Source organism: Schistocerca americana, chromosome 4, assembly GCF_021461395.2.
Source record: "Schistocerca americana isolate TAMUIC-IGC-003095 chromosome 4, iqSchAmer2.1, whole genome shotgun sequence".
Taxonomy (NCBI): domain Eukaryota; kingdom Metazoa; phylum Arthropoda; class Insecta; order Orthoptera; family Acrididae; genus Schistocerca; species Schistocerca americana.
This window is the reverse complement of record NC_060122.1, coordinates 758,343,074-758,368,486: the sequence shown is the minus strand read 5'-3', so window position 1 is coordinate 758,368,486 and position 25,413 is coordinate 758,343,074. Positions and strand designations below refer to the sequence as shown.

The 25,413-nt window shown below is 45.2% G+C and overlaps 1 protein-coding gene across 1 annotated transcript in view; it reads left to right on the top strand.

The window, feature by feature from the left end:
- The window catches only part of LOC124612898, a 322,527-nt gene that overhangs the window by 63,053 nt on the left and 234,061 nt on the right, over nucleotides 1–25,413 (top strand). The window contains exon 2 of the mRNA XM_047141362.1: nucleotides 12,146–12,263. Within this exon, the coding sequence (XP_046997318.1) occupies nucleotides 12,146–12,263 (118 nt within the window). The remainder of the gene's footprint in view (nucleotides 1–12,145; nucleotides 12,264–25,413) is intronic.

Sequence of the window (25,413 nt, the reverse complement as noted above, 5' to 3'; positions counted from 1 at the left end):
TGGAAACCTTATCATGGCCAAAACATGCAAACTGTTAAATCTTAATAGGCAAAGCGAAACAGTTGTCATTTAAGGGAAAAATTATAAAATTAGAATTAGACTTACATGATGCATGCCTTGAACAACTATCAAATTCTAATAGTCTCGGGTATACCCTCAGACACGAATACGACGTAGACAGCGATTAGTTTCTCAAGCGTGTGTGGTACAGTCGAACAATGGTGAAAAGCTGCCACATTTACACCTGTCTGAGCGTACTGTCATATCGTTGGCTTGGTTGCGGAGTATCTTTGCGAGCGGTTGCTTTTGATGAGTCGAGCATGGGACGCGGAGCTGCTATGTTGGGTTGTGGGTAGCTCTGCATGGAAGTTAGTGTGGCTACAAGTGCTATTATTGTGAAGTAATGAGATATGGAAGTGTATTCAGTGAAAAGTGCATAAAGAAACAATTAAATATGAGCAGTGCCGCCGATAACGTATTTGAGTATCCATCTGCCCGTTCAAATTGTTCAAATGGCTCTCAGCACTATGAGAATTAACATCTGAGGTCATCAATCCCCTAGAACTTAGAACTACTTGAACCTAACTAACCTAAGGACATCACATACATCCATGCCCGAGGCAGGATTCGAAACTGCGACCGTAGCAGTCGCGCGGTTCCGGACTGAAGCGGCTACCGCTCGGCCACCGCAACATCAATAATCCGCGTCGTGTTCGGCCTCCCAGAATGAAACTAATGTGAACCAGTAGAATAGTTTACCTCAAAGGAGAGCATTCAAGTGCCATTGTCTTATAGCGAGCGTGAGAACGTGCGTTCGGTCATCGCGTTTCAGCATCATCAACAATCAGCCGCGTCGCGACGGGTACTCGTATGAGTGAGAACTGTGAACTGTAAATTAACTTTTATGAACAGTGTTCTTTTATTACAAGTGTCAACGAGGACTGGTACCAGATATATGTGTGCATGTGACGAGCGTAAGAACGTTCGTTCGACCATTCGGCTTCCGCATGATTAACAACCACCCGCGTCACGTCGGTTAAGCGTACGCTCGTCCAAGTGCGATAATTGTGGCAGATGATCATCATCATTGGCTATGTACCTATCGCCGAAGGTCGGCCAGAGTAAGACTGTGCAATACGTGTGACGACGTGAAGTACAATTGTGACAGACATTAACATCGTCAAGAATACTGTACAGTAATAAGGGAATAATAATTATGACCTCTCATCAAATCAGCAAGAATGTTAATTAGCATCAACACTTACGACTTAGTGCAACCTGCGATTTTCTTATCGTCTCAGAATATAATTATTCATACCAGACGTAGGACAGTGTTGTGTTTAGTGATGAGTGGCTCCCCTAAACCCGCTTGCATATTTATATACATAATTTCAAGCAAGCTAGCAGTAGTGTGGGGCAGAAATAATACGACCGCCGCAGGAGTATCAGGTACGTGGCGTGGACAGGGCGCACGGTCAAATCGTGATCAGTTTAAGGGTCCCCCACCAGTTGTGCCCCCGGGCGTGTTACACTCTGATGGCGTTACAACAGTCAATAACAGTTTTAACTCTTCTGCACGGCAATGACGTATAGATACCAAAAGCAAACGATAGGAGCTGAATTCAAGCAACTGAAATGAAGTACCTGAAAGTAGTCCAATGTGTAGCAGACTGGACGACATCTGCAATGACCCTAATAATAGAAAAATCGAAGAATACAGGTGAAATTAGCCTAACCTTTGAATGGGAAATGAGCGACTACCAAATGAAAGTATTAAGTACTCAGTATCTGGGAGTGCAGTTCTGGGTTCGCTCGTCTTCTATACCGACGGTCCCCTGTTCTTCGAGGTTTCAATATTCTCCTGAGAATTCTTCGTTCGCAAGTGCTAGAGTCCTAAGTGATCCTGTTCTTGAAGTGTCCAGATTTTCTGCTGCTGTTCATAAGGCTTCAGGGCGGTTCACTGAAGGGCAGTACAAATTTTGTAATCATCGAATGGTTCTTTTTATTGTAGACGTTAATACTGAGATTGTATGCTAAATTAATATTGTTTATTAGCGCTTCCACATAATCTTTCCTACCAGAACAGCTTCAATGCGTTCTCCTAAGTATTTAGCTCTTCCTACCTTCAGATTTTTCCTGCTTCTCGTATCAGCCATCTAGGAGCTGTCTTGATGCTTCCCAAGTACATTCGTCCCCACGTTGGAGCTAGTCGCAAAGGCATCCTACAGGCTACCCTCTGCAACTTTGCATCTCTCATAACACACGTATCTCTCCGTTTATCCAACTGTTAAATCATTACAGACTAACTCCGCCGTCCCACCTAGGGAAAGTGACTGATCGTGGCGATTCACTAGAATATCACAGAATTTTTCCTGAAACAATAAGAGGGGAAAAAAAGGAAGATTAGGGTTTAAAATTCCATTAACATCGAGGTCATTAGAGATACAGCACAAGCTAAGAATATATCAAGGACTGCCATTTTAAAGGACTATCCTACCTATTGTCCGCAGCGAGTTAGCGATATCGCGGAAAACCTAAATTTGGATGGCCGAACACTGATTTGAACTGTAGTGTTGCCAATGCAAAATAAACTTCATCGTCCAGGCAGGTGACCTTACACACTGATCAGCTAGAACATCATGACCATCTACATAATAACTGTTATGTCCACCTTTGGCATGGATAACAGCGGCGATGCATCATGGCATGGAAGCAATGAGGCCTTGGCAGGTCGCTGGAGAGAGTTGGCACGACGTCTGCACACACAGATCACCTAATTCCCGTAAATTCCGGGTTGGAGGGCGAAAAGCTCTGACGCCACGTTCAACCACATCACAGATTTTTTCCATCGGGTTCAGATCTGGTGATAATACTTTGATGAGGAAATCAATCACATTTTTCGATAAGTTATCGGTTACTGTAAGATTTCATGTCACTGGTGAATCGAAGTCTGTCAGAAGCTACACTTTTGGTACAGAAACATCTTCATTGCCAGCACCGATTCTCCTCGAGTTCTTAATGGCGTGTCTTTTTACTGTGAACACAGTAGCTTTATTTCCCTTTTCATTTCATGCGGCATACACTGTAACGTGCAGCATATTTAGTTTGTTGCTGTATCATATTAGTTCTTGTTGTGACAGTCTTTACTTCTGCTCTCAGAAAGATACCGCTTCAGTTTTTGTGTAACGTTTGTTGAAGTTATTATGTTTCGATTGGTTACAAAGTTATGTCTCAATATAAAAAACGAGTAATAAAAATAATAAGTGATAATGATAATGATGATGATAATAGTAATCAGTATACAGGGTGATCCAAAGAACGGCTACAAACTGACAAGGCACATCGAGCTTTCAACAAGGCTCAGTGATCACGGTATCCCGGGTTCGATTCCCTGTCGGGTTGGGGATTTTCTCTTCCCGGGGACTGGGTGTTTGTGTTGTCCTCATCATTTCATCGTCATCATCATTCGTGACAGTGGCTAGATTGGACTGCAAAAAAAATTGGTCAATGTTAAAATTCGGAATTTCTAGGGGCGCTGATGACCGCACAGTTGAGCAGCCCCCAAACCAAACATCATTATCATCAGTGATAACATAGGAACCGGCGTCCGCAAAGGCCATCCGGTACTACTAAATAGCGTTGCAGTTATTTAGTCACATGTTACAAATGGACGCCCACTACAGATGCTCGAAATTTTGTCCACATGCATGAGACGCTTCTGACATCGACGCTGCATTAAACGGCGCATCCTCTCAAAGATACCTGGTGTATCTCGAAGACGTCCTGCTGCCGCAACAATCCTGCCTACAGAGTCCCCCGGCCAAGTAACAGGTGTTTCATACGCAAGGCTCTTCTGATACCCTCCCACAGGAAACAATCGACTGGTGACAGATCGGGTGATTGGGGTGGCCATGCGACTGCCCAGCCGCAACCAGTCCAGTGGTGGCCGGGAAAGGCTGACCGTAGATGTGGCCTCACTAGTCCGCTGAAATGCGCGAGAGCTCCATCGTGCTGAAATCTAATGCGGCGAATAGGCGTGGGGACATCATTCAGCATGTCCGGCAGAATGTCTTGCATGAATACTTGATACGTGCGACCTTCAAGTCGGTAGAATGTACAGCTCACTTCAATAGTCCCTGACGAAGTCATCCCACACGTTAAGGGTAAATTTGCGTTGTGAGGCATGCACACGTATAGCATGTGGTTACACATCCCCCCACGGATGCAGGTTGTGAACGTTCATCATACCCCCTCGAGTGAGAACCCACCGTCATGGGTGAAGAGGACACTCGCAGTGAATTCCTGCAGAAACCACAACGCAAATCCCGTGCGCTTGTTGTATAGTCCGCCGGTTGCAATGCCTGGACGCGATGGAAATTAAACAAACGCAGTCCTCCGTCGTGCACAATTCCCTAAACTGAGGGCTGGGGGTTATCAGTGGCTCGGGATACACCTCGTGTACTTGTTGACGGCATACGCCCTACCCTTTCGCAAACGCTTTCTTCCGCCGAAACTGTCCGTGTTGTACGTTGGCGCCCAGCAACCGGCTTACGCACGTGGAACGAGCTGATTTCGCACAATCGGTGATGCAGGGTGGAGAATGTGTAGCACGGCTCCTTTCTATCGGGATGTTTCGTACGATACAATCGCACGGATTCTCGTCCATTGCAGTTGGCCGCTTCATAAATCAAATGCATCTCAGCCATTTCGCCATACGTGTAGCTATAATCCGTTTATAAAAAAAAAAATAATAAAAATAATAAACGAGATGTAAACATTGTACGGTGTGTTCTTCCGCGTTTGCTGGAACCTCATTGGATTTCCGTGTCACGCGTGACTGCAGCCAAGTTGTCTCGAGTACTATCAAGTACGATAATAAGGGTACGTTTTGTGCTGTTGCTACAGTCTGGAACCGCGCGACCGCTACGGTCGCAGGTTCGAATCCTGCCTCGGGAATGGCTCAAAATGGTTCAAATGGCTCTGAGCACTATGCGACTTAACTTCTGAGGTCATCAGTCGCCTAGAACTTAGAACTAATTAAACCTAACTAACCTAAGGACATCACACACATCCATGCCCGAGGCAGGATTCAAACCTGCGACCGTAGCGGTCGCTCGGCTCCAGACTGTAGCGCCTTGAACCGCACGGCCACTCCGGCCGGCACCTCGGGCATGGATGTGTGTGATGTCCTTAGGTTAGTTAGGTTTAAGTAGTTCTAAGTTCTAGGGGACTGATGAGCTCAGAAGTTAAGTCCCATAGTGCTCAGAGCCATTTTTTTGTGCTGCTCGTTAGGCGCACATTGACAACGGGACAACAGCTTTACTGGCGCATCTAACTTGGACAGCACTGGCCGGTCAGCTGGTACAGCTAGCCTGCAGTGACGTGGCCAGCTGCAGTTCACACGTAAAAAGAGACAGGCAGAGGAGCAACACAGCTCCGAATGTCATTTAATTTTTACACAGACTGAAATAATACACTGCAAATCTCCCACAAAAAACGCTCCTTAGACGACTAGACGGAAACCACAACATGTTATCATTTTTAGCTAACGTACTATTGTAATTAAAAACAAGAATGATGGTGATCCGTAGTGGCCGAGCGGTTCTAGGCGCTACAGTCTGGAACCGCGCAACCGCTACGGTCGCAGGTTTGAATCCTGCCTCGGGTATGGATGTGTGTGATGTTCTTAGGTTATTTAGGTTTAAGTAGTTCTAAGTTCTAGGGGACTGATGACCTGAGAAGTTAAGTCCCATAGTGCTCAGAGCCATTTGAACCATTTTTTGATGGTGATCTCTTCCGTGCAGGAGGACAACACATTCGAACTATTATGGGAATCAGCTAATTGTTACGAGTATTTATGATAATGGGCAGCGGTACGACAGCAGTAATGTCAAAGTAAGTTGGAAATCTGAGTCGGTCAATGACCGTGTCCGTATGGACGAGCCGGTCAAGGCGACCGTGCGCAGCAAACTGAAAAATCCGATGTGGCACAAATTTTCAACTTTCCCAATTGATTAATTTCAGTGCCCAATGGCAGTTACTATGGAAGGCGAATAAAAGACGGATTTGTCAGAAGGACTCTGCGAAAATGCAACGAATCTATGTAGAAATCGCATACTAGACGCCAATGTGACCAGTTCTAGAATACTCTTCCACTATTTGGAGTTCTTATGAAGTAGGTACAACAGACACCGAACGGGTTCAGGGACGCGCTACAGGATCGTAGTAGTCGGTATTACCATTCAGTGTAGCTGAAATGCTCGAGGAACTGATGCCCTTGCCATCACTTTCTCCGGATCTCCCACCCATTGAAACATCTGCTCATGGCGAAACACGTACATTTTAATTATATCGAAGTAACTGACAGTAGTCTGAAACACAACTGTTAGAATGGGAATGGCATGTGAACGTGTATTTTATCTCGTCGCTCTTGCAGTTTGCCTGCACTTAACTTTTCTAGACTGCGAGAATGTAAATTTAATTTAGCTGTCAATAAACTTAAACCAAACCAAAACTGCATGAATTTAAGTAACACAAAAACTGAATCTGATGCAACGCTATTGATTTGATATTTGCCCTGGTAATAAAACAAAAACTTCATCTATTTGAAAATAATGGTTCCTATCTTTCATGAATGCTATTCCTGATATAACAAGATTTCTTACCTTTATCTGCGCAATGGTAACGCACGTCGCACTGCTCTCTCTTAGTGCTTTAAATTGTATGGTTAACAAACAGCTACTGTGCAAGGCTGTTGCTTAGCACACATTTCAATTAAGTTGGATATGACTGAGACAATAGCATCTTGAGAAAAATACGAGGGCTGTTCAATAAAGAATTATCATAATGTTGTATGGTCGTAATTTCTTGCGCTAAAATTTAATCTTATGGTATTCTGTTAGCTTAATGTGCAACAAACACGCCGTAGTAGTTTCATTGTAGGGACTCCTGGTTCCAGCCTGTGAGAGGCATGCGAGGTCCGACATGTTCAGTATCGTCTACCGCTGCAATGGAGGTAACACGCGAGCACTAATATTCAGCTTTGAAATTCTGCTTTAGTCCCAACAAATCGTCTGAGGCCTATACAATGTTACAGGAGGCCTACGAGAGTCTGTTCTTCCCTATAGCACAGCTCGAAGGTTGTTTAAAATGTTTAAAGAGGAGAGACAATCAATTTCAAAGGAAGGTGGGTCCGGTGCTCCAGTTACTGCTCCTACGGAAGAAAACATCCACACTGCTGCTGTAATTGTGAAAGAGAATCGACGAATTACCCCAAGTTCACTTTCTGAAATACTGAACATTTCATTGGGTGCCACCCACAAGCTGGTGACAGAAAAATTACACATGACACTTGTTTGTGGGCGATAGGTTTCAAGATTGTTGATTCCTGAACAAAAGGACATTTGCGTGCAGGTCTGCATGCAGTTACGTTGATGTTAGAGGAAGATCCGGAGTTTCTTTCAAATGTAATCACTGCTGGTGAAACTTGGCTACATCATTTTGATCCTGAGAGCAAACAGCAAAGCTCAGTGTGGAAATCTCCTTCATCACCAACCCCCAAAAAAGCAAAAGTGATTGCTTCTGCAGGGAAAGTTATGGTCATCTCATTCTTTGATATTCATGGCGTGGTTTATCAGCATGTTTTACCTGCACTCACATCAGTAACTGTACAATACTACAGGGATGTCCTGAAAATATTGCAAGTCCATATCAGGTGTAAAAGACCACATTTCCGCGAAGCAGGCTGGATGTTGCACCGCGATAATGTGCGGTCGCATATTGCCAATGTTGTTGCTGAATATCTTGCAAAAATCAACGTGATGTACATCCCTCGCGCTCCCTATAGTCCGTATTTAGCCCCATGTGAGTTTTTGTACTCCCTAACATGAATCATCAGGAGCAGTGGTGAAGGCTGCGGAGGCGAATTTGGAGGATCTCTAAAGAAAATGGTTTCCAGCATGTATTTGAAGACCGGCAGCAACGCTGGGACAAGTGCATCGCATTCATAGGAGACTACTTTGAGAAGGACCATCAAAATTATGAGGATGAGCAAAGGCATGTTGTCAAAAAAAATTATCATTCTTTATTGAACAGCCCTCGTAGTTAATCAAAAATGACATGGATCTGAGAACTGGTACTGACTTGGCGTAAGTAACAATGTGGTGTCACCGCCAGACACCACACTTGCTAGGTGGTAGCCTTTTAAATCGGCTGCGATCCGCTAGTATACGTCGGACCCGCGTGTCGCCACTATCAGTGATAGCAGACCGAGCGCCGCCACACGGCAGGTCTAGAGAGACTTACTAGCACTCGCCCCAGTTGTACAGCCGACTTTGCTAGGAAAGGTTCACTGAGAATTACGCTCTCATTTGCCGAGACGATAGTTAGCATGGCCTTCAGCCAAGTCAATTGCTACGACCTAGCAAGGCGCCATTTATCCTTTGCTATGTATCTAATGAAGCATGTACAGTAACAAGTCCAATGTTCACCAATTGTGGATTAAAGTTAAGTATTCCAGCAGCTACGTACTTTTCTTTATAGCATTCATTACGTATCCTGTTTCAGACCTCACGCCAGCCTGCGTGAGTTTAAGCGCGTGCCTTTCGGCTGCCCGTCACTGTGGATTGGCTGTCTTGCCAGTCCACAAAAAACAATATGGCACTAACTTTAAAACTTGTATTTCGACTCTTTGAAAATTAATAATGCTTGTATTTTGATGAATTACAGCATAGGGCTGAAGCAGTATGGAATGGCATACCCGCATCCGTCATCTAGGCTCAGTTCAACTCTATGATCATCCAAGACAGACCCGTTGTATCTCCTGGACGTGGCAGCTCAGTCTATTAAATTTCCCACCTTGCACACTCCCAGATCATCTACAAGTTTAATTATGTATTCATCCTATAATACTGTGCACCGATGAGCCCAAACATTATCACCAACTACTTAAAAGCGTGTTGGTCCATCCATCTCTGGAAAGCAGATCAGTAATGGTTCTGCGTGTCATAGATTCGACAAGTACTCGACAGGTTTCTGGAGATTCATGGCACCAGATGCCTACACGTAGGTCACACAGTCCTCGTAATTTACGTGCGGTTGGTTTCATCAGATTCAGATAAGCCGAATTTTATGGCCAAGACACAAAATGAGATGCCTCTCACGCTCCTCAAACCACTGTAGAACGATTCTGGCCTTGTGACAGGGAAGGTGACATCGCTGTTGGGGAAGACATCAAGCGTAAGGTGTTGTAGGTGGTCTCTAATGTTCACGCAGTCCACAGCTGTCATGGCCCCATGGAAACCCAGGTGAGTGTCCACCATAATATAATACTGCTACCACCGGCCTGTGTCCATGGCGCACTGCACGCTTCGAGCCTGGATAACAGCGTACGTACAAAGACCATCGACCTGGTTTAACAATAGACGGGATTCATCCGACCAGGCAACACGTTTCTATTGATCCGCCGTCCAATTTCGGTGATCCCTTTACCACTGTAATCATAATTGACGATGTTGTTGCGTCAATATGGGAACGTGTACGGATCCTTTGTTGCAGAACACCTTGTTCAGTATTATGCTCTGAACGGCGTGCTCCAAAACATTTGCGCCTGCACCAGCACTGTACTCTGTCGTCAGATCTGCCACAGACCACCGAGTATCCTGCTTTAGAGAGCGGGCAAGCCTCAGAGCCGTATGTTCTGTGATGAGCTATGGACGTCCGACTTCTTGCCGCCTACTTGTGGTTTCGGCATTCTTCAAGCACTTTCCGTAGACGCTCACGACAGTAGCACGCGAACAGCCAACCAGCATCGCCGTTTCCGAGATTGTCGGTTTCAGGTGCTGGGCCGCGACAATCTGGCTTAAGTCGGCGGATTTCCGCATTTTGAGCCACTTATCGTCGCTAGAATTAGTCCCCATTCGTCTCTGCTCCGACCATGTAGGTCTCTTACCGCCTCACGTGCCCTCAGCGCCTCCAAACAGCATCCAACCTGGCGGTGGGCATTCGTCGTAATGTTTTGGCTGACCAGTTGTGAGCGTGTGGGTGCTATTCTGTCATTCTGCGCAACGGATTAATCTGAGCTGTACCCTTTTCCCTGCGGCTCCTGCAAGATGCAATTTCCACCCCTACACTACTACAGAAGTCAGACAGACTTTCCTAACGTTCTAAAGAGAAATGCCTGAAAAACTTTCAGCAATAAATATCTTCTGGAGTCGTCCGCTGTAAGGAAATAACACAAAAATTCACAAAATTTCTTACGTAACTAGTGGGATACTTGGGTACTGGAGTAGTGCTAGTTAGTGTAGTAAAAACATGAAACTAACGAAAATTATTTATTTTCCAAAAATTCTGAGAAATCACAATAGTACTTTTAGTTATGAACTGAACACGTTATTTCCTGATTGTTTTCGGAATGTGAGGTTACCTCTCAAGGATAGGATTCGGTAATGAAATTTCTATACAAAGTTTGTTATTGACTTGGCAGAATGGCTGAGAGCCGCACCTACTCAACTTGACTAATTATCCGTTAGAATGTGCTAGGTATGGTCGAGGCCATTGCGTGTGAAATGCAGGGAAGTGTATTGTTGTGGAGGAAATATGGGGCTCGCAATAGCTGTAGTGCACAATACCATAAGCTGTGATGACTGCTGTCTGCACCGCTCGCTGCTGACAGATAAAATACCTCTTGTTCTATCGGCATTGACCTTCGCCAATCAAACTCTCCCTACAACTTGATGAAGTCAAGGACTCCTATTCGCCCCTAGTCTAATTATTGGCATGGTACACTGGTCAGATAACCAGTCCTCCGCGATACCACTCAAAAATTCGCTCGCAGGCGTTTAACTATAACTCTGTCCGTTCACACCACACAATAAGTGTGGTGGCCAACACAGTGAACAATGCTTAATCGCAAGGACTCAATATAGAGTTGCACTCTGATTTGCTCTCGACAGAGGTGCTCTCCCAGTGAAGTACTGAGGAGAGACTTGTTCCTCGCTCTTTGAGTACACATACGAGCGGGCACGCTATCGTTACGTGTTCTCGCTCCAAGAGCGACAACTGAACGGCCCCTCTCCACGCCAGACGTGAAGGGGTGTATCTTTCGGTCTCTTCCATTACTCCTTCAGCTCAAGGCGTCAGAAATATCATCTGCCAATCAGCATTGCTCTTCTAAAACGGGAGAATGACGTTTCGTTTAAGGTGACCAATCTGGAAATCGGTACCATTGGCGTTTGCTATCTCCCTGTGAAAATCTCTGAAACTGCGTGCTATTTGTAAAGAATGTTAGGCTGGGCGCTCCCACACAATGTAGCGGAATTTGCTTGTAAGCCGAACATGGGGCCATTCCTCCTTTCACTCGGGCAAACACTGTCCGCTCCACAGGCGGCCGCCGGCTGATGTAGATAGCTCCCTGTGAAAACCTCTGAAGGGACCGGCGTCCTGGCGTGTGGTGTTTGCCTCTCCCGAACTAAAAGCTTTTGTGACCATCATGTCTTGAATGTGTGTGTGTACGCCAGCCTCGAGTATTTCAACCACGGTGCGCACTTGCGATTTATTAGTTATTTGCATATCGTTTACATGAATTCATACAACATTGACTTTAACTTATCAAGTTTGGGTTCGAATGAAGCGTCTTGATGTGTGGAATATGATTGTGAGGGCGGAATATGTAAGCAATGAAGGTCAGGAGACCACGACATGTTACACAGTGTACACGCACAATGAACCAAATTTCACTATTTACTTTCCCTCCTGCTGTTGCAATTCTAGTAACCAGCAGTGCTTGTAAGGAAATCTTATCAGTAGTATGATTGGCTTTCAGAGTTTGAAAAATTGTCGTATACAATTTATTATGTATAAAGAGCCAGTGAAGATTCGCACTAGGTAAATTGGACCACAAATGTACGCCCATCATGGGAAAATTACATTCCCACACTTTATCATTTCGGATTTGTCTGAAAAAAAAAAAAAACAAATTTCTTACCTCCTCTTCCAACTTTTCTTGCCAGCTTGTTTTTGTGGTTTAGCTCGTAAGAGAGTGGTTATCAAGAGCTGGGAACGTGCGGCGTTCTGTGCCGGTAGCACCGCGGGCTGTACCCGCCCCTCGCAGCTGCCAGCTGATCGCCTGTGTGTGTGTGTGTAACAGTTGCAGGGCGCGGTCTGGGCCGTCCTCGGTCTTCTGGGCTTCCTCCTGTTCTGGTGCCACCTGCAGCCGGCGTCACCGGACAACTTCGGATTCGTCCTCTACGCCTTCTTCTTCTACAGTGAGTACCTGCTGCGGGCAACCCCATGTTATTTCAGCACAGTAAGCAGGGTATCACAGGGGTACAAACAACGCCTACACTAGCATCCAAGAATAAAACATACTTGAGAGATGCTGTCATCCTTCCTCTACAACATCCCGGAAAATTACCCTGACGTGGTTACGTTTTATTTACAAGTTATTGGCCATAAACCAGTGTCCAGTATACAGCCGTCTCGAAAGGAGGGAGCGGGGAAGGGGGGATAGAACTGAAGGGTGGGGGCGAGCAAGAGGAGGCAGTTGGCCTTGTACTTGTAGACTTTTTCTTCGCTTCAGAATTCTGATGCATTTTCACAAAACCACTGACATAGTGCTCCAGTGTGCGGCGAGAAATATTCTAGCTGAATCAATCGCTACAGAACTTTGTTTTCATTCTTTTTACAGAAAATATAGGGGTTGTGCTAAAGTATGTAACTACTGCGAGAAATTCATGTTTGAACATAAATGCAGATGTTAGCCAAGCACGGCGGTCACGCTGTTATATTTGACACGAACGAGGCCTGTGCAGTTCCCTCTGTACGTTGCAAGTGTGAGTCGTGGCCAAAAAAGTTTTCTGTGTAGCTGTGAGCGCATTATGCCAGAGCTAAGTGACTTCGAAAGTGAGCAAATCGTTGGTGCTCGTATCGTAGGTGCTCTCGTGACCAAGGCAACCGAAGTGTTGCGTCTTTCAAGAGGCACCGTATCGAAGATTTATACCATATACAGGGAAAGCAGAAAAACATCATCCTTTAAGCCACAGCGCGGACGAGGGTTTGTGTTTATTGATCGTGACAGAAGGTCATCGAAGAGGATTGTGACGGAGAATAAGAGGACGGCAGTTGCGAAGTGTCCCTTCTGAACTGAATATCGCACTCGCGAACCTTGTCAGCATTAAAACAACAGGAAGAGAGCTCCGTAAGTTGGGATTTTCAGGTCGAGTTGGTCTTCCTAAACTGGGCATCAGTGATCAGATGGCCGTAACAGGAAAGCGTGGTGCCGAAGCCATAAAACTTTGCCTTTCGAGCGATGGAAGAAAGTTTGATCGGATGAGTCCTGTTTCACTCTGTTTCCAACTTTTGGGCGAGTTTAAGTCCCAAGAGTGAAACATGGCGGTAGCTACATCATGGTACATCATGGTATTCATTGGCCCCATAGGTATTCTGCAAGGTCGGTTTACCATCCAGGACTTCGACCATTTGGGTTGATTAAGTCCATCCCTTGGTGCATTGTTTGCCTCCCAATGGTTATGCAGCGTTCAAGGATGACTGGGCCCTAGTTCACGCAGCTCGCATCGTCCAAAACTGACTTTATCACCACGAGGATGAATTGTCGCATTTCACATAGCCAGCACAATCACCAGATCTCAATTAGCATTTGTGGTTTACTTTGAAAAGAAGAGGGTGTGATCGCTATCAAACTCCATCATAGTTACCTGAAATTGGCACTATTTTGCGGTAAGAGTGATAATATTCGTCGAAAACCATACAGGACCCGTATTTATCCATTTTGAGTCAACTGGATGCTGTTTTACAAGCCAATAGTTGTACTGTATCGTATTAGACATGGTAATGTCCTGTGTTTTTGGTGTTTCCGTATTTTTGTCTACCCCCTGTGGCCGCGTTTGTGGCGCCGTGCTGCAGTCAAGACGGATCAGGATGTTCACAGCCGAAACAACCACGAAATTCTTGTGTCGCTTCCTCGCGCCAGCATTATCGAGCTCCAGAGTTGGAGCCACCCGAGTAGTCGGCAGTTCCTGAGCATTGCACTACTCCCCCACCAGTACAACATAGACGGGACTGTACGGCACCTGGCCGACATCTGTATCACAAGTACATCCCCTCGCATTGTTGCACAAAATGTTTACGTGGTGTAACTATTATGTCCCCTCGCATTGTTGCACAAAAGGTTTACGTGGTCTAGCTATTATAGTACACACTGAACAAAATTGCGATGTTGTAACACTGATACGAACTCAGGTCGTATCTGTTGATATGAGTGGCCGAGAGGCTGATCAATAGATACAGTGAAGCTTAGACCTAGCGCTCAGACACACTCTCCCCCCCCCCCCTGCCCCTCCGCCTGATGCTGCATGAGGCCGGGAAATAAGGGAATGAGTGTGACGTGATGAAAGTATAAAGCAGCTCATTCCACAGGTATGTCCTGAATAACACCATCTAACTAGCCTATCGCAGTTCATAAATGAATTCACCTGGCTGGCCACTCTAGAACAGTAAAAAAGGAGAACAGTCTTCCAGAATGAATATTCGCTCTGCAGCGGTATGCGCGCATTTGAAATTGGCTGGCAGATTTAAAAAAATTATATATTTTATTTATTTATTTATTTTTGCCTTTCGTAGGTGCGCAGTCCGTTGGATAGTGAAAATTCATTCAGGAAACAATCCCATGGCTATAGCTAAGCTATGTATCCATAACACCCTTTCTTCCAGGAATGCTAGTCCCGCAAGGTATGCAGGAGAATTTCTGTGAAGTGTGAAAGGCAGATGAGGTACTGGCGGAAATGAAGCTGTGAGGGTGGGCGGTGGTGAGTCGTACTTGGATAGTTCACAAGCAGACCACCTGGCAACCAGATTTTTGAAACTTTTTATATTCATGGTACGTGAAGTTCAGGATTCAAACATTAATTCCCCAAGCAGTACCGCGCAACTCTCGCTATGGTATTTTCGTTGGTTTTATTCTTTCGTTTAATTCGAGTATCTACATCATTTAACTAAAAATTCATCTAATGTATGCTACTAAACACATATAAGCTCTTCATTTTTTATGAAAAAAGCACGTCTCCTTGTTTATAATTATATATTGCACGCAAAATTCCACTTTCCATTGCAAACATAAATTCTTAATTATTGATATTTTATAAAAGATTAACAAATTTGTAACTTTTTAAAAATTTCAATCTTCTTTATGATCAATCGTCTATAAAATACGATAATTAAGAGTTTATACTGCAATGCTTGCAATACGTAATTAGGAACAAGATGTGCATTCTTCACAAAAATGATATGGAGATGTTTTAATCAGTATATGTGACGAATTTTAAAAAAATAAAACGAGGAAAAGACCATAGTAGGATTCGAACAAAGAGATCCGTTGCTTACCCAATTACAATCCCGCGATGCTACCAAGGTTTGTTCTTAATTTAGTATGATTTTATTGGACAACAGGTATTGCAACCTTTTGCACTGGCTCTAAATACGACATTTATATAAGATGTGTAAACGGCAAGAACGTGTCTCGTTTCCTTTTATTGATGATTTCTTGTTTTTCTTTCTCCAAAGTGTTGTGTGAAGTCGAATATACGTCTCTTCTCCCTCACTCAATACGTAGTTTATAATACAATATATGAATCATTTGAGTATTCTTGTCTTCGATGTGGGGTACGCTTTGACGTCCACGTACTGCTGTTTATTTCGTTTACAGTCGTGGGTAGTAAACTTACTGATTTCCATTTTATCCATTTCCATAGACCTGGAATGTTGGAGCAACAAACTGTTGATTGCATGGCAGTATCAACCACTCCACACTATTTGCAGCATGGATGAATAGTCAGTTTCATTCTGTGGCCTTGGGCAGCTGTCAGGTTTATATCATTTTTAAACCGAGTGACTCACACTACCATTAGAGAAAAATGACCTTAACTTCTGTGAATTATAGTTCGTCGTAGATCTTCGAAGTCGACTTTCTCGTGAGTGTTTGAGAGTTGCATCGTACTTCTTGGGGAACTGATATTTCAGTTGAGAATTTCAGCACCATAAAAAAACTTAACTCAACCCGAACAGGCCATGAAGGTACAATGATACCGACCGGCCGCCGTGTCAACCTTAGGCCAGAGGCGTCACTGGATGCGGATAAGGAGGGGCATGTGGTCAGCACACCGCCATATGACAGTTTACGAGACCGGAGCCGCTACTTTTTAATTAAGTAGCTCCTCAGTTTGCCTCACAAGAGCTGAGCGGACCCCGCTTCCCAACAGCGTTCGGCAGACTGGATGGTCACCCATCCAAGTGTTAGCCCAGCCCGACAGCGCTTATCTTCGGTGATCTGGCGGGAACCGGTGTTACCACTGGGGCAAGGCCGTTGGCCGTTTCACCACCATAAATATAAAAAATTACAAAGATCTATTGCCGGGTGGTCTCCTTGTCACTCGGTAGAGCACTTAGAGCACTTGCCCATAAAAGGCATAGGTCACAGGTTCGATACCCGGTCCGGCATACAATTTAAATCCGCCAGGAAGCATATTGTATATAACGTACACCTTACAATCCAGTGTCTTATTTCGGAGTCTGTCTGCTTATTACGTAATCCAGATGGAATCTTGGTATCTCCGTAGCTCCTCCTCTTCTGATTTTTGAACAATGTATACACTATTACTAGCAAAATTTGTTGCAGACCGCCATTAGTCCTCCTCGTGCCACTATCAAGTTCATATTCTTTTGCATTGTTCCTTTCCTTACTACAGCGATTCATTTCCATATGATTATTAGATTCTCCCCAGTACATACTGAATTGTGCGATCATTATCCTCACATAGTTTATCTATCTCTTCATCTTTTGGTCTGTCAGCATGTCTATCTGGACTATTGTTGTCAGTCTTGGTTTGCTGTCGAATCCGATAAGAACAACCCCATTACTAAACGGTTCATTAGAATTCTGCTTGTCTATCTTCCTATGAATAACGAATCCCACTCACGCCATACCATCTCCTGCTGTTGTTGATACTAGCCTACGTCTTCCATGGTCATTGCTACTCACTTCGAAGCGGGACTCATCACTAAAGACAATTCTGCTCAAGTTAATGAGATTCCAGGCCGAAGAGGGCAGGGCCCTCCAAACAGCTCGGGATATTGATGATCTAACGCTCCAGTTGGACAAAATTTGGCACTACATCCCTCAGGAGGACATCCAACAACACAAATGAAACAGTTTCTGCGTTTTATTTGCATTTACCAATAGTCGCAGCGCTCATAATACCACCCCTTATAGACGAAATATTCATCCAACAGCTCTTTCAGTCAGTGCCAAGCGGAATAATTGCTTTCCTAAGGGCGAGAGGTGGACCAACGCTATACTGACGTGTTCAATTTGTGATGCTCTTTCTCTTGTATAAATCATCCAATTCTAGTGAAATTGTAATGGTTGTTTGTCTGTACATGTACATCACAGTGATTTCTGTCCCATTCGGTTATTTCCTTCGGGTGCGTCTTTTTTTGCGCTAGTTCCTTTATCACAGTCGCATATTATATCACAGTTAAATTATTTAAATAGTTTGAATTGTTCAATTTCTTTGTTGTTGATAACAGTTGACCGGTGCGGCTATTTATTTTATTTAGTTAGTCGGTCACTTAATGGCCACGACAAGCTTACGACATTTATGACACTGTTCTCCGTTATTCTTCTTTCGTTTAAGCCAGATCTTTTTCATCAATACAAACATTCGTTTTCTAATGAAGTCAGCAACGAAATTGGATCCCCTCACATGCAATTCAATTAAAAGCTATAAGCTTATGTGAGTTCATTTTCTGAGCGTCTAATGCTTATAAAATATGAAGAGCGCGTATAGTCGTCTTGATCCTCCTTGCTTAAGCCTCGCCGTGAAGAGACCATATACTAAACGAGCTCTGTATTTTATTGTGAAATAATAATTAATTTTTTCGTAAACATGTCCTTATTTCGTACCACTGAGCTATCCCTGTTAATTACTCGGGTTCCCGGGTTCGATTCCCGGCGCGGTCAGGGATTTTCTCTGCCTCGTGATGACTGGGTGTTGTGTGATGTCCTTAGGTTAGTTAGGTTTAAGTAGTTCTAAGTTCTATAGGACTGATGACCATAGATGTTAAGTCCCATAGTGCTCAGAGCCATTTTTTTGTTAATTACTAAAGATTTATTACTCGGAATAATGTACAGCCTTTGAAATATATTGAAAGTAGACGGTTTGGTGATGCAACGATCGCACTCCACAAGCGCGCTGTCGTTCATGCATTTCAGTACTTATACGTGTTAAGTCGAGCCTGAAATCCATGCTTTTAACAACGTCCGATAATCATCATCATGATTAGTATTATCAAGCAAATTATTTCTTTGCACTGGAAGTCAACAATACCACTGTTTTGCATCACCATGTTTCCGCTTACCGGCGAAGTCCTCTGTCTCTGATGCAAGTAAAGTCTGTTAGATTCAAATGGTTCAAATGGCTCTGAGCACTATGGGACTTAACATCTGAGGTCATCAGTCCCCTAGAGTCTGTTAGACAGCAAGATAAATTGCTCTTAATTCAACGCATCGTTTCTGCGTCAAACAGCTGTATATGTTGTCATCATTCTCTTGGTATCGCTACTGCGATGCGCCTCTCCTTCGTCGACGTTTTATCTTCTTATAAAAAAAATTAAAATAAAATCCACATCGGTACGAAGGAGGTAGTATTACATCGTCTCGGAACGTCCCCAATCGCCACCACAGCTGTTCTGAAAATTTCGTTTTCCACGTTTTCCGGATGGGTATCCATTTCCTGTACCTCTCTTTTGAAATTCTTTTACCACAGCATTCTTATATTCCTGTTTCGAGGCGTAAATGTTGAAGACAGCGGGCAGATAGCAGTTAATCGCCCTGAAGAGGGCCGTAGCAGTTTCTTAGTTGCTTCACTGTTTTACATTAACGCGGTCTATTATCCAAAATTCTTTTATTCAAAACGACACTGGTCCTGGTAGCCTACGAACTTACATGTTGAAGACATGTTTCATCAATTGGCAATCGTTCATTCTTCTGATGTGGCCATAAAACTAACCTTTGCTCTTGAGCACTGTGTACATAAGTTTTTCTGTTTTAGAATATATTTCTTGTTTCGAATTTTTATGTGTATCCTGTTTTGTCTTGTACCTATAAAAATGGTGGTATTATTTTTATGCCCCTAAACTTTTAATTTAATGTATATTCATAACATATTTTATTCAGTTCACTAAATCCAAGCTATTTTCTAGAAATAATTGTAAGCTTGTCAGTATAAATACCTGCTTATAGTACCTCCAGATAGCTGTATCCCCACACTCCATCTGCGAATAGCACCGTCGAGGTAGGGGATAGAAGATGAGCTACAAGCTAGTCTCCTTTATTTTCTAGACCTGAGACGGTCAGCCTTTCACCACCAACTTTTAAAAATCATATTTATTTGTACGTGCTCTGAAATGCTGTAGTGGTCTGCAAGTAGGTGGTCCGATGTATTTTGAGCAGACAGAGCTGTAGAAAAAATTACATGTACGGAAAATTATCACCGGTGCTCAAAGAATTGTAAAAATAATATTCCAATAGCCGTTAGGTTTATAGGTTTTCATTCAGATACCAGTTTCGACCCCGTAATAGTCATCTTCAGGCTGTGTAACATGAACGACAAGAAGCATCCAGTCGATGAAGTATATAACAGGGGACAAATAACTGCGCCTGGTTTCCGTAGAAGACTTCACGAGCAGTGTGGTTTTCACACATGTGAATGAAAAACTATAAAAGTAACGGCTGTTGGAAAACTATTTTTACGATTTTTAGACCAGCCCCTGTCCAACACTCCACAATCACCAGATGGAGTTACTTTTACAAATTCAAAGGCCTCGTATTCGATATCTTGTCAGTCACAGGATTTATCTCTCTAATTTTTCTCTTCTTTCACCTATGCGACGTTTCTTGATGTATGAAATACGGATTCGCACTTTTGTGGCGGTGTTCGTAGCGACAAACAATTCGCGGTAGAAACGGCTTACGAAGTCACCGCCACACTTTTAATAGCGGGCCGACCGGTCCGCTGGAACAGTGAACAGAAAGATGAAAACCCAAACACTCTGATTAAATAAAAGTCGGTACTTATCTTTATTAACGAAGATACAGAAATACAGTAGTGAACTCCGTGTCTACAGAAATCTGTCTAGCTCGAGTCGGAGCGGCTAGGTCAGCGTCGGCTGACGACAAACAACTACTCTGCTGCGATGAACACACAACTGACTAGCAAGTACACAATTCGGTGGCGGGTATACAACTGAGCGGCGAATACAGAACTCCTAGCGCTCGCGACTCCAGCGCTTAAGAACCCAGAAGCCAGCGGTGGCGCGCGCAGACTTGCGGCGATTTCCTGTCTCGCTGGCGCTGCTTATGCGGACGGCGTCCGGACTTTGATGCTGCCAACCTTTTGGCAGCGGGCTCGGGTGGCATTACTGGCTAGGATATAACACTCCTCCCCCCCCAAATCGCCGCACCGTCGTTGAATAATGACGTGGCGAGCGTCGACGGCGGGGGAGGGGTCTGGCCGCAGGCGTAGCAGAAGAGACTGGGGCGGAGACTGTTGTCGGTGGCAGTCCCCGGTCCGCACCCCAGCATTGGCTGCGCGGGGCCTCGGGAAACACCGACTGAAAACCGAGGTCAGGGTGCACGCCTGTGACCACGGGCGCAGCTTCTGATACTGGACGCGACGGGGCGTCGGGACCCACGAAGAGAGGCAGCGTCTCCTGACGCTGCGTCGACGGCTGCTGAGTGGGCGCCGGACAAGGCGCTGCGGTGTCAGACTCCTTGGGGGCGCCCAAGGAAAGCGGCTGCAGGACAGGCTGCACAGCCACCGCTTGGGAAGGCGGCCCGGCTGAGGGGTCGACGTCCATCAGCTCCGAAGGCGGTGGCGACTGAAGAGGGACCGCAGGCGCCGGAGCGACCACCTGGGGCGCTCCTGGATGAAGCTGCGCGGGAGGCATCAACGGGACGGGCTGTCGGCGTGGTAGCGGCGACGGCTGCTGCTGCTGCCCTGGGGGCGGCAGCGATGTCGGAAGGCGCGGCTGGAACCCGCCGCGGACCAAATCTGTGGACAAAGAACGAGCGGCAGAATCCGGGCAGCCAGCGCGGCGCAACTGGTTCTGATGCCTCCTGTGCACCCCAGTAGCACCTTGAACAGTATAAAAACCGCGACCCTGGACACTTATCACTGTACCACGTTCCCAACGACGGCGACCGTGATAAACTCTGAAAAAAAACGGCGTCGTTGCGCTGAAAACGCGTGCGATGCTCAGAAGCGGCGGGTCGATCCGGGGTGCAACAACCGTAGTAGGGTGCGATGACGACGGCCGTGGAGAAACTCCGCAGGCGAAGGGCCGTCGCGTGGCGTGGTCCGGTACGACGACAGGAACGTGATGAGGGCCTGCTGACGAGAGTGCGTAGCACGAAGGCGGTCCATATGATCGTTGAATGTGCGTACAAAACGTTCCGCTGCACCATTCGATTGAGGGTGGAACGGCGGAGTAAGAACATGGCGAATGCCATTGGCAGAACAAAAACTTTCAAATTCAGCAGAGGTAAATTGTGGACCATTGTCAGACACTAAAACTTCTGGAAGACCCTCAATACAAAAAATTGAAGTCAACGCCTGTATAGTTTGTGCAGACGTTGTAGACTGCATGGGCACAACAAACGGAAAATTACTAAATGCATCTATCACGATGAGCCAACGAGAATTCCAATACGGACCAGCGAAATCAATATGTACTCGCTGCCAGGGACCGGCAGGGCGTGCCCACTCAAAATAGCGTTGAGGCGGAGCAGCTTGGTGTTCGGCACACGTCGAACAATCTGTAGACATCTGCGTAATCTGCTTATCAATGCCGATCCATGTACAATGACGGCGGGCAAGCTGCTTGGTGCGGACCACTCCCCAATGACCTTGATGCAACAAGTCGAGGACCTTGGATTGGAGCACTTGGGGAACCACTACACGAAGCTGGTCATTCTCGGTACGTAACAGCAAAACTCCGTGCGAAACAGACAACAGATGACGTTGCGGATAATAGCGACGAACCACAGGATCCGATATGTCCTTCGCCTTGGACGGCCAACCACGTTGAACAAAACGTAATAGTAAACTCAGATGAGGATCCGTAGCTGTCTCACGTGCCACCTGACGATAATCAATCGGAAAATCCCGGAGGGATTGATGCTCATCGGCGTGAATCTGATGGCAAGAGTCGTCAGAGGAATCGAAGACATCATCCGCAGCAACCGGCAATCTAGAAAGCGCGTCAGCGTTTGCATGCTGAGCTGTAGGGCGATACAGTATCTCATACTGGTATTGTGATAACAAAAGAGCCCAACGTTGTAGTCTCCGAGCTGTCCGCTGAGGAACTGGTTTAGACGGATGAAACAGTGACGTCAGGGGCTTGTGATCTGTTACTAAATAGAATGGTCTACCATAGAGGTAGTGATGGAATTTTGTGATACCGAACACAATAGCCAACGCTTCCTTGTCCAATTGGCTATAATTACACTGAGCTTTGTTTAGCAAATTAGATGCGAACGCAATAGGACGTTCGGTGTTACCGACTCGGTGAGACAACACAGCACCGAGGCCGAAAGAAGAGGCATCACAAGCTAACACCAGAGGCTTGTTAGGGTCGTAATGGACCAGACAACGATCATTCAATAAAGCCTCTTTAAGCTGCTGAAAGGCTGATTGGCAATCAGCTGACCACACAAACGGAACATTCTTACGGCGGAGACGATGCAACGGTGCAGCAATCTGCGATGCATTAGGTATAAACCTAATATAATATGTCAATTTGCCAAGAACTGCTTGCAATTCCTGCAGATTGCGATGGGCGGGCAAATCACGAATAGCTGCTAAATGTGACTGGGAGGGATGAATGCCTTGAGCATTAATAACATGTCCCAGATACTCCATCTCCGTAAGGAAAAATGAACATTTATCGATGTTGCAACGTAGGCCTGCCTGAGACAACACTTTAAACAAACACTCCAAATTACGGAAATGTTCAGCAGGCGTCCGACCGGACACAACAATATCGTCTAAATAGTTGCAACACGATGGCACATTAGCCAGAAGTTGTGACAAAAAACGCTGAAAAACAGCTGGAGCTGACGCACAACCAAAAGGCAAACGCAGAAAACGGAACAACCCCAACGACGTGTTTATGACAAAATGCTGTTGTGATTGCTCGTCGAGGGGCAATTGCAAATATGCTTCACGGAGATCAATTTTGGAAAAGAAACGAGCTTCCCCTAACTTATCCATCAGCTCGTCCGGTCTAGGCAAAGGAAAAGAATCAATGACAGTCTGAGGATTAACTGTCGACTTAAAATCACCACACAAACGTAATTTGCCAGACGGTTTCTTTATAATAACTAAGGGAGAAGCCCACTGGCTCGCTGAAACGGGTTGAATAACACCGTTGTTTTGCCAACGACGAAGTTCATCTTCTACAGGTGCCCGGAGGGCGTGAGGCACTGGACGAGCACGACAAAATCGAGGCTGAGCATTATCTTTTAACGTAATATGAGCGGGAAAGTTCGCAGCACAACCTAGTTCGTCTTTAAATATGTCACTGTATCATTTATACAAATCGGTTATGCTGTCTTGAGGAACAACAACAGAATTAATTTGCAACACATTGTCTTGGATAGACAGGCCAAACAAGTCAAAACAGTCTAATCCGAAAATGTTTACACTGTCTGTAGCGCGGAGCACTGTGAATGAAACTGTTTTTGTATTGCCACGGAATGTGGCTAGCACGCTACATACACCTAACACAGGAATTTGTTCTCCACTATAAGTAGCCAAAGAATGTTTTGTCGCTGAAAGTTTAGAGCGGCCGATAGCCGCATACGTAGCACTATTTATGAGAGTCACAAACGCACCAGTGTCTAACTGAAAATTGAAAGTCTTATCCTGGATGCGTAGCTTCACAAATAGTTTATTACACTGTCTCTGGATCGGTGCAGTGGAGGCGGAAGACACAAAATCAGCGCGTTTAGCGCGTGTTCGCTGCTTACGACAACTCGTGGGTTGGGCGGGTGGAACAACAACTCCCGCTTCACTTGCAGTCTGTACATTACATTTTACAGCGTTTGAATTACGCTTGGGTCGCATAGCAGAGGGCTGGGTGGGTGGCTTATTGCGAACAAGTTTATTACCCACACGAACCGTGGAAGAGTCTTTAAACGCGACCTTCTGAGCGGGCTGGCTTTGAAGAACATGAATATCCATGGGCTGGGCAGCACTAGAATTGTTCTTGCGTTTACGCAAACAAACAGTCTGGATGTGTCCTTTCCTTTGACAAAAGTGACAAACCGCGTTTCTTAACGGGCAACGTTCACGAGGATGAGCAAGAACACACTTAGGGCAAGACTTAACTCTATCATTTTGCACACGCGGCTGACGAATGTGTTTAACATGACGCGGCCGGCTAGTGTTTACAGTCTGACTCTGCCGGTGGTGCCGCGGGCGTGACATAACTTGCTTAGCACAGGCAATTTGAGAAATACATGGCTGATCTAACTCACACTCAGCATAGTCAAAAGTATCTTGGGTTTCAATGATGTTCATCACAGTCTCTAATGACGGGTCAGGCAACTTTAAGATAGCAGCACGAATACGAGAATCTGCAATGTTTTGAGTAATAGCGTCTCGTAGCATGACATCACTGTAGGAAGCTCCACACACACAATTAAATCGGCACTGACGGGTGAGGCCTCATAAATCTTTTAACCACTATTTATTAGATTGATGTGGCAGTTTCTTTAATCTGAAGAACTTGAATCTGGCTGCTGCCACATGAACTCGCGACTCGAAATACTCAGCAAGCTTGTTAACAACAACGTCATAGTCTAAAGCTTCTGGCTGGGATTCCGGGAACAACTTACAAAGTAGTCGATAGATTTCCACGCCTGCAGTGGAAATTAAATAAAGCTGCCGCTCAGTACCTGTGATTTTGTAGACTGTCATGTGCGCCTGCAACTGCGCGAAATATTCTCGCCATTCTTCTCTTGATGCATCAAAAGCACGGAAAGGTGGTGCTGCCTGTGCTTGTTCCTTTTGTGTTGGAGGATTAGCCGCTTGTTTGGCGATTGCTTCCACCAGACTTTGTATTTGCTGACTCTGTAACAAGATCAACTGTTGTAATTCGGCAGACATAGTGAACACAAATGAAACCAGCCCCCAAAATTTTATCGCTATAATTAGGATAACCAGAAACAAGTTGAACCAGCCCTGCACACGAGTTCGGCAGTCCTCGTCGCCAGTTTTGTGGCGGTGTTCGTAGCGACAAACAATTCGCGGTAGAAACGGCTTACGAAGTCACCGCCAC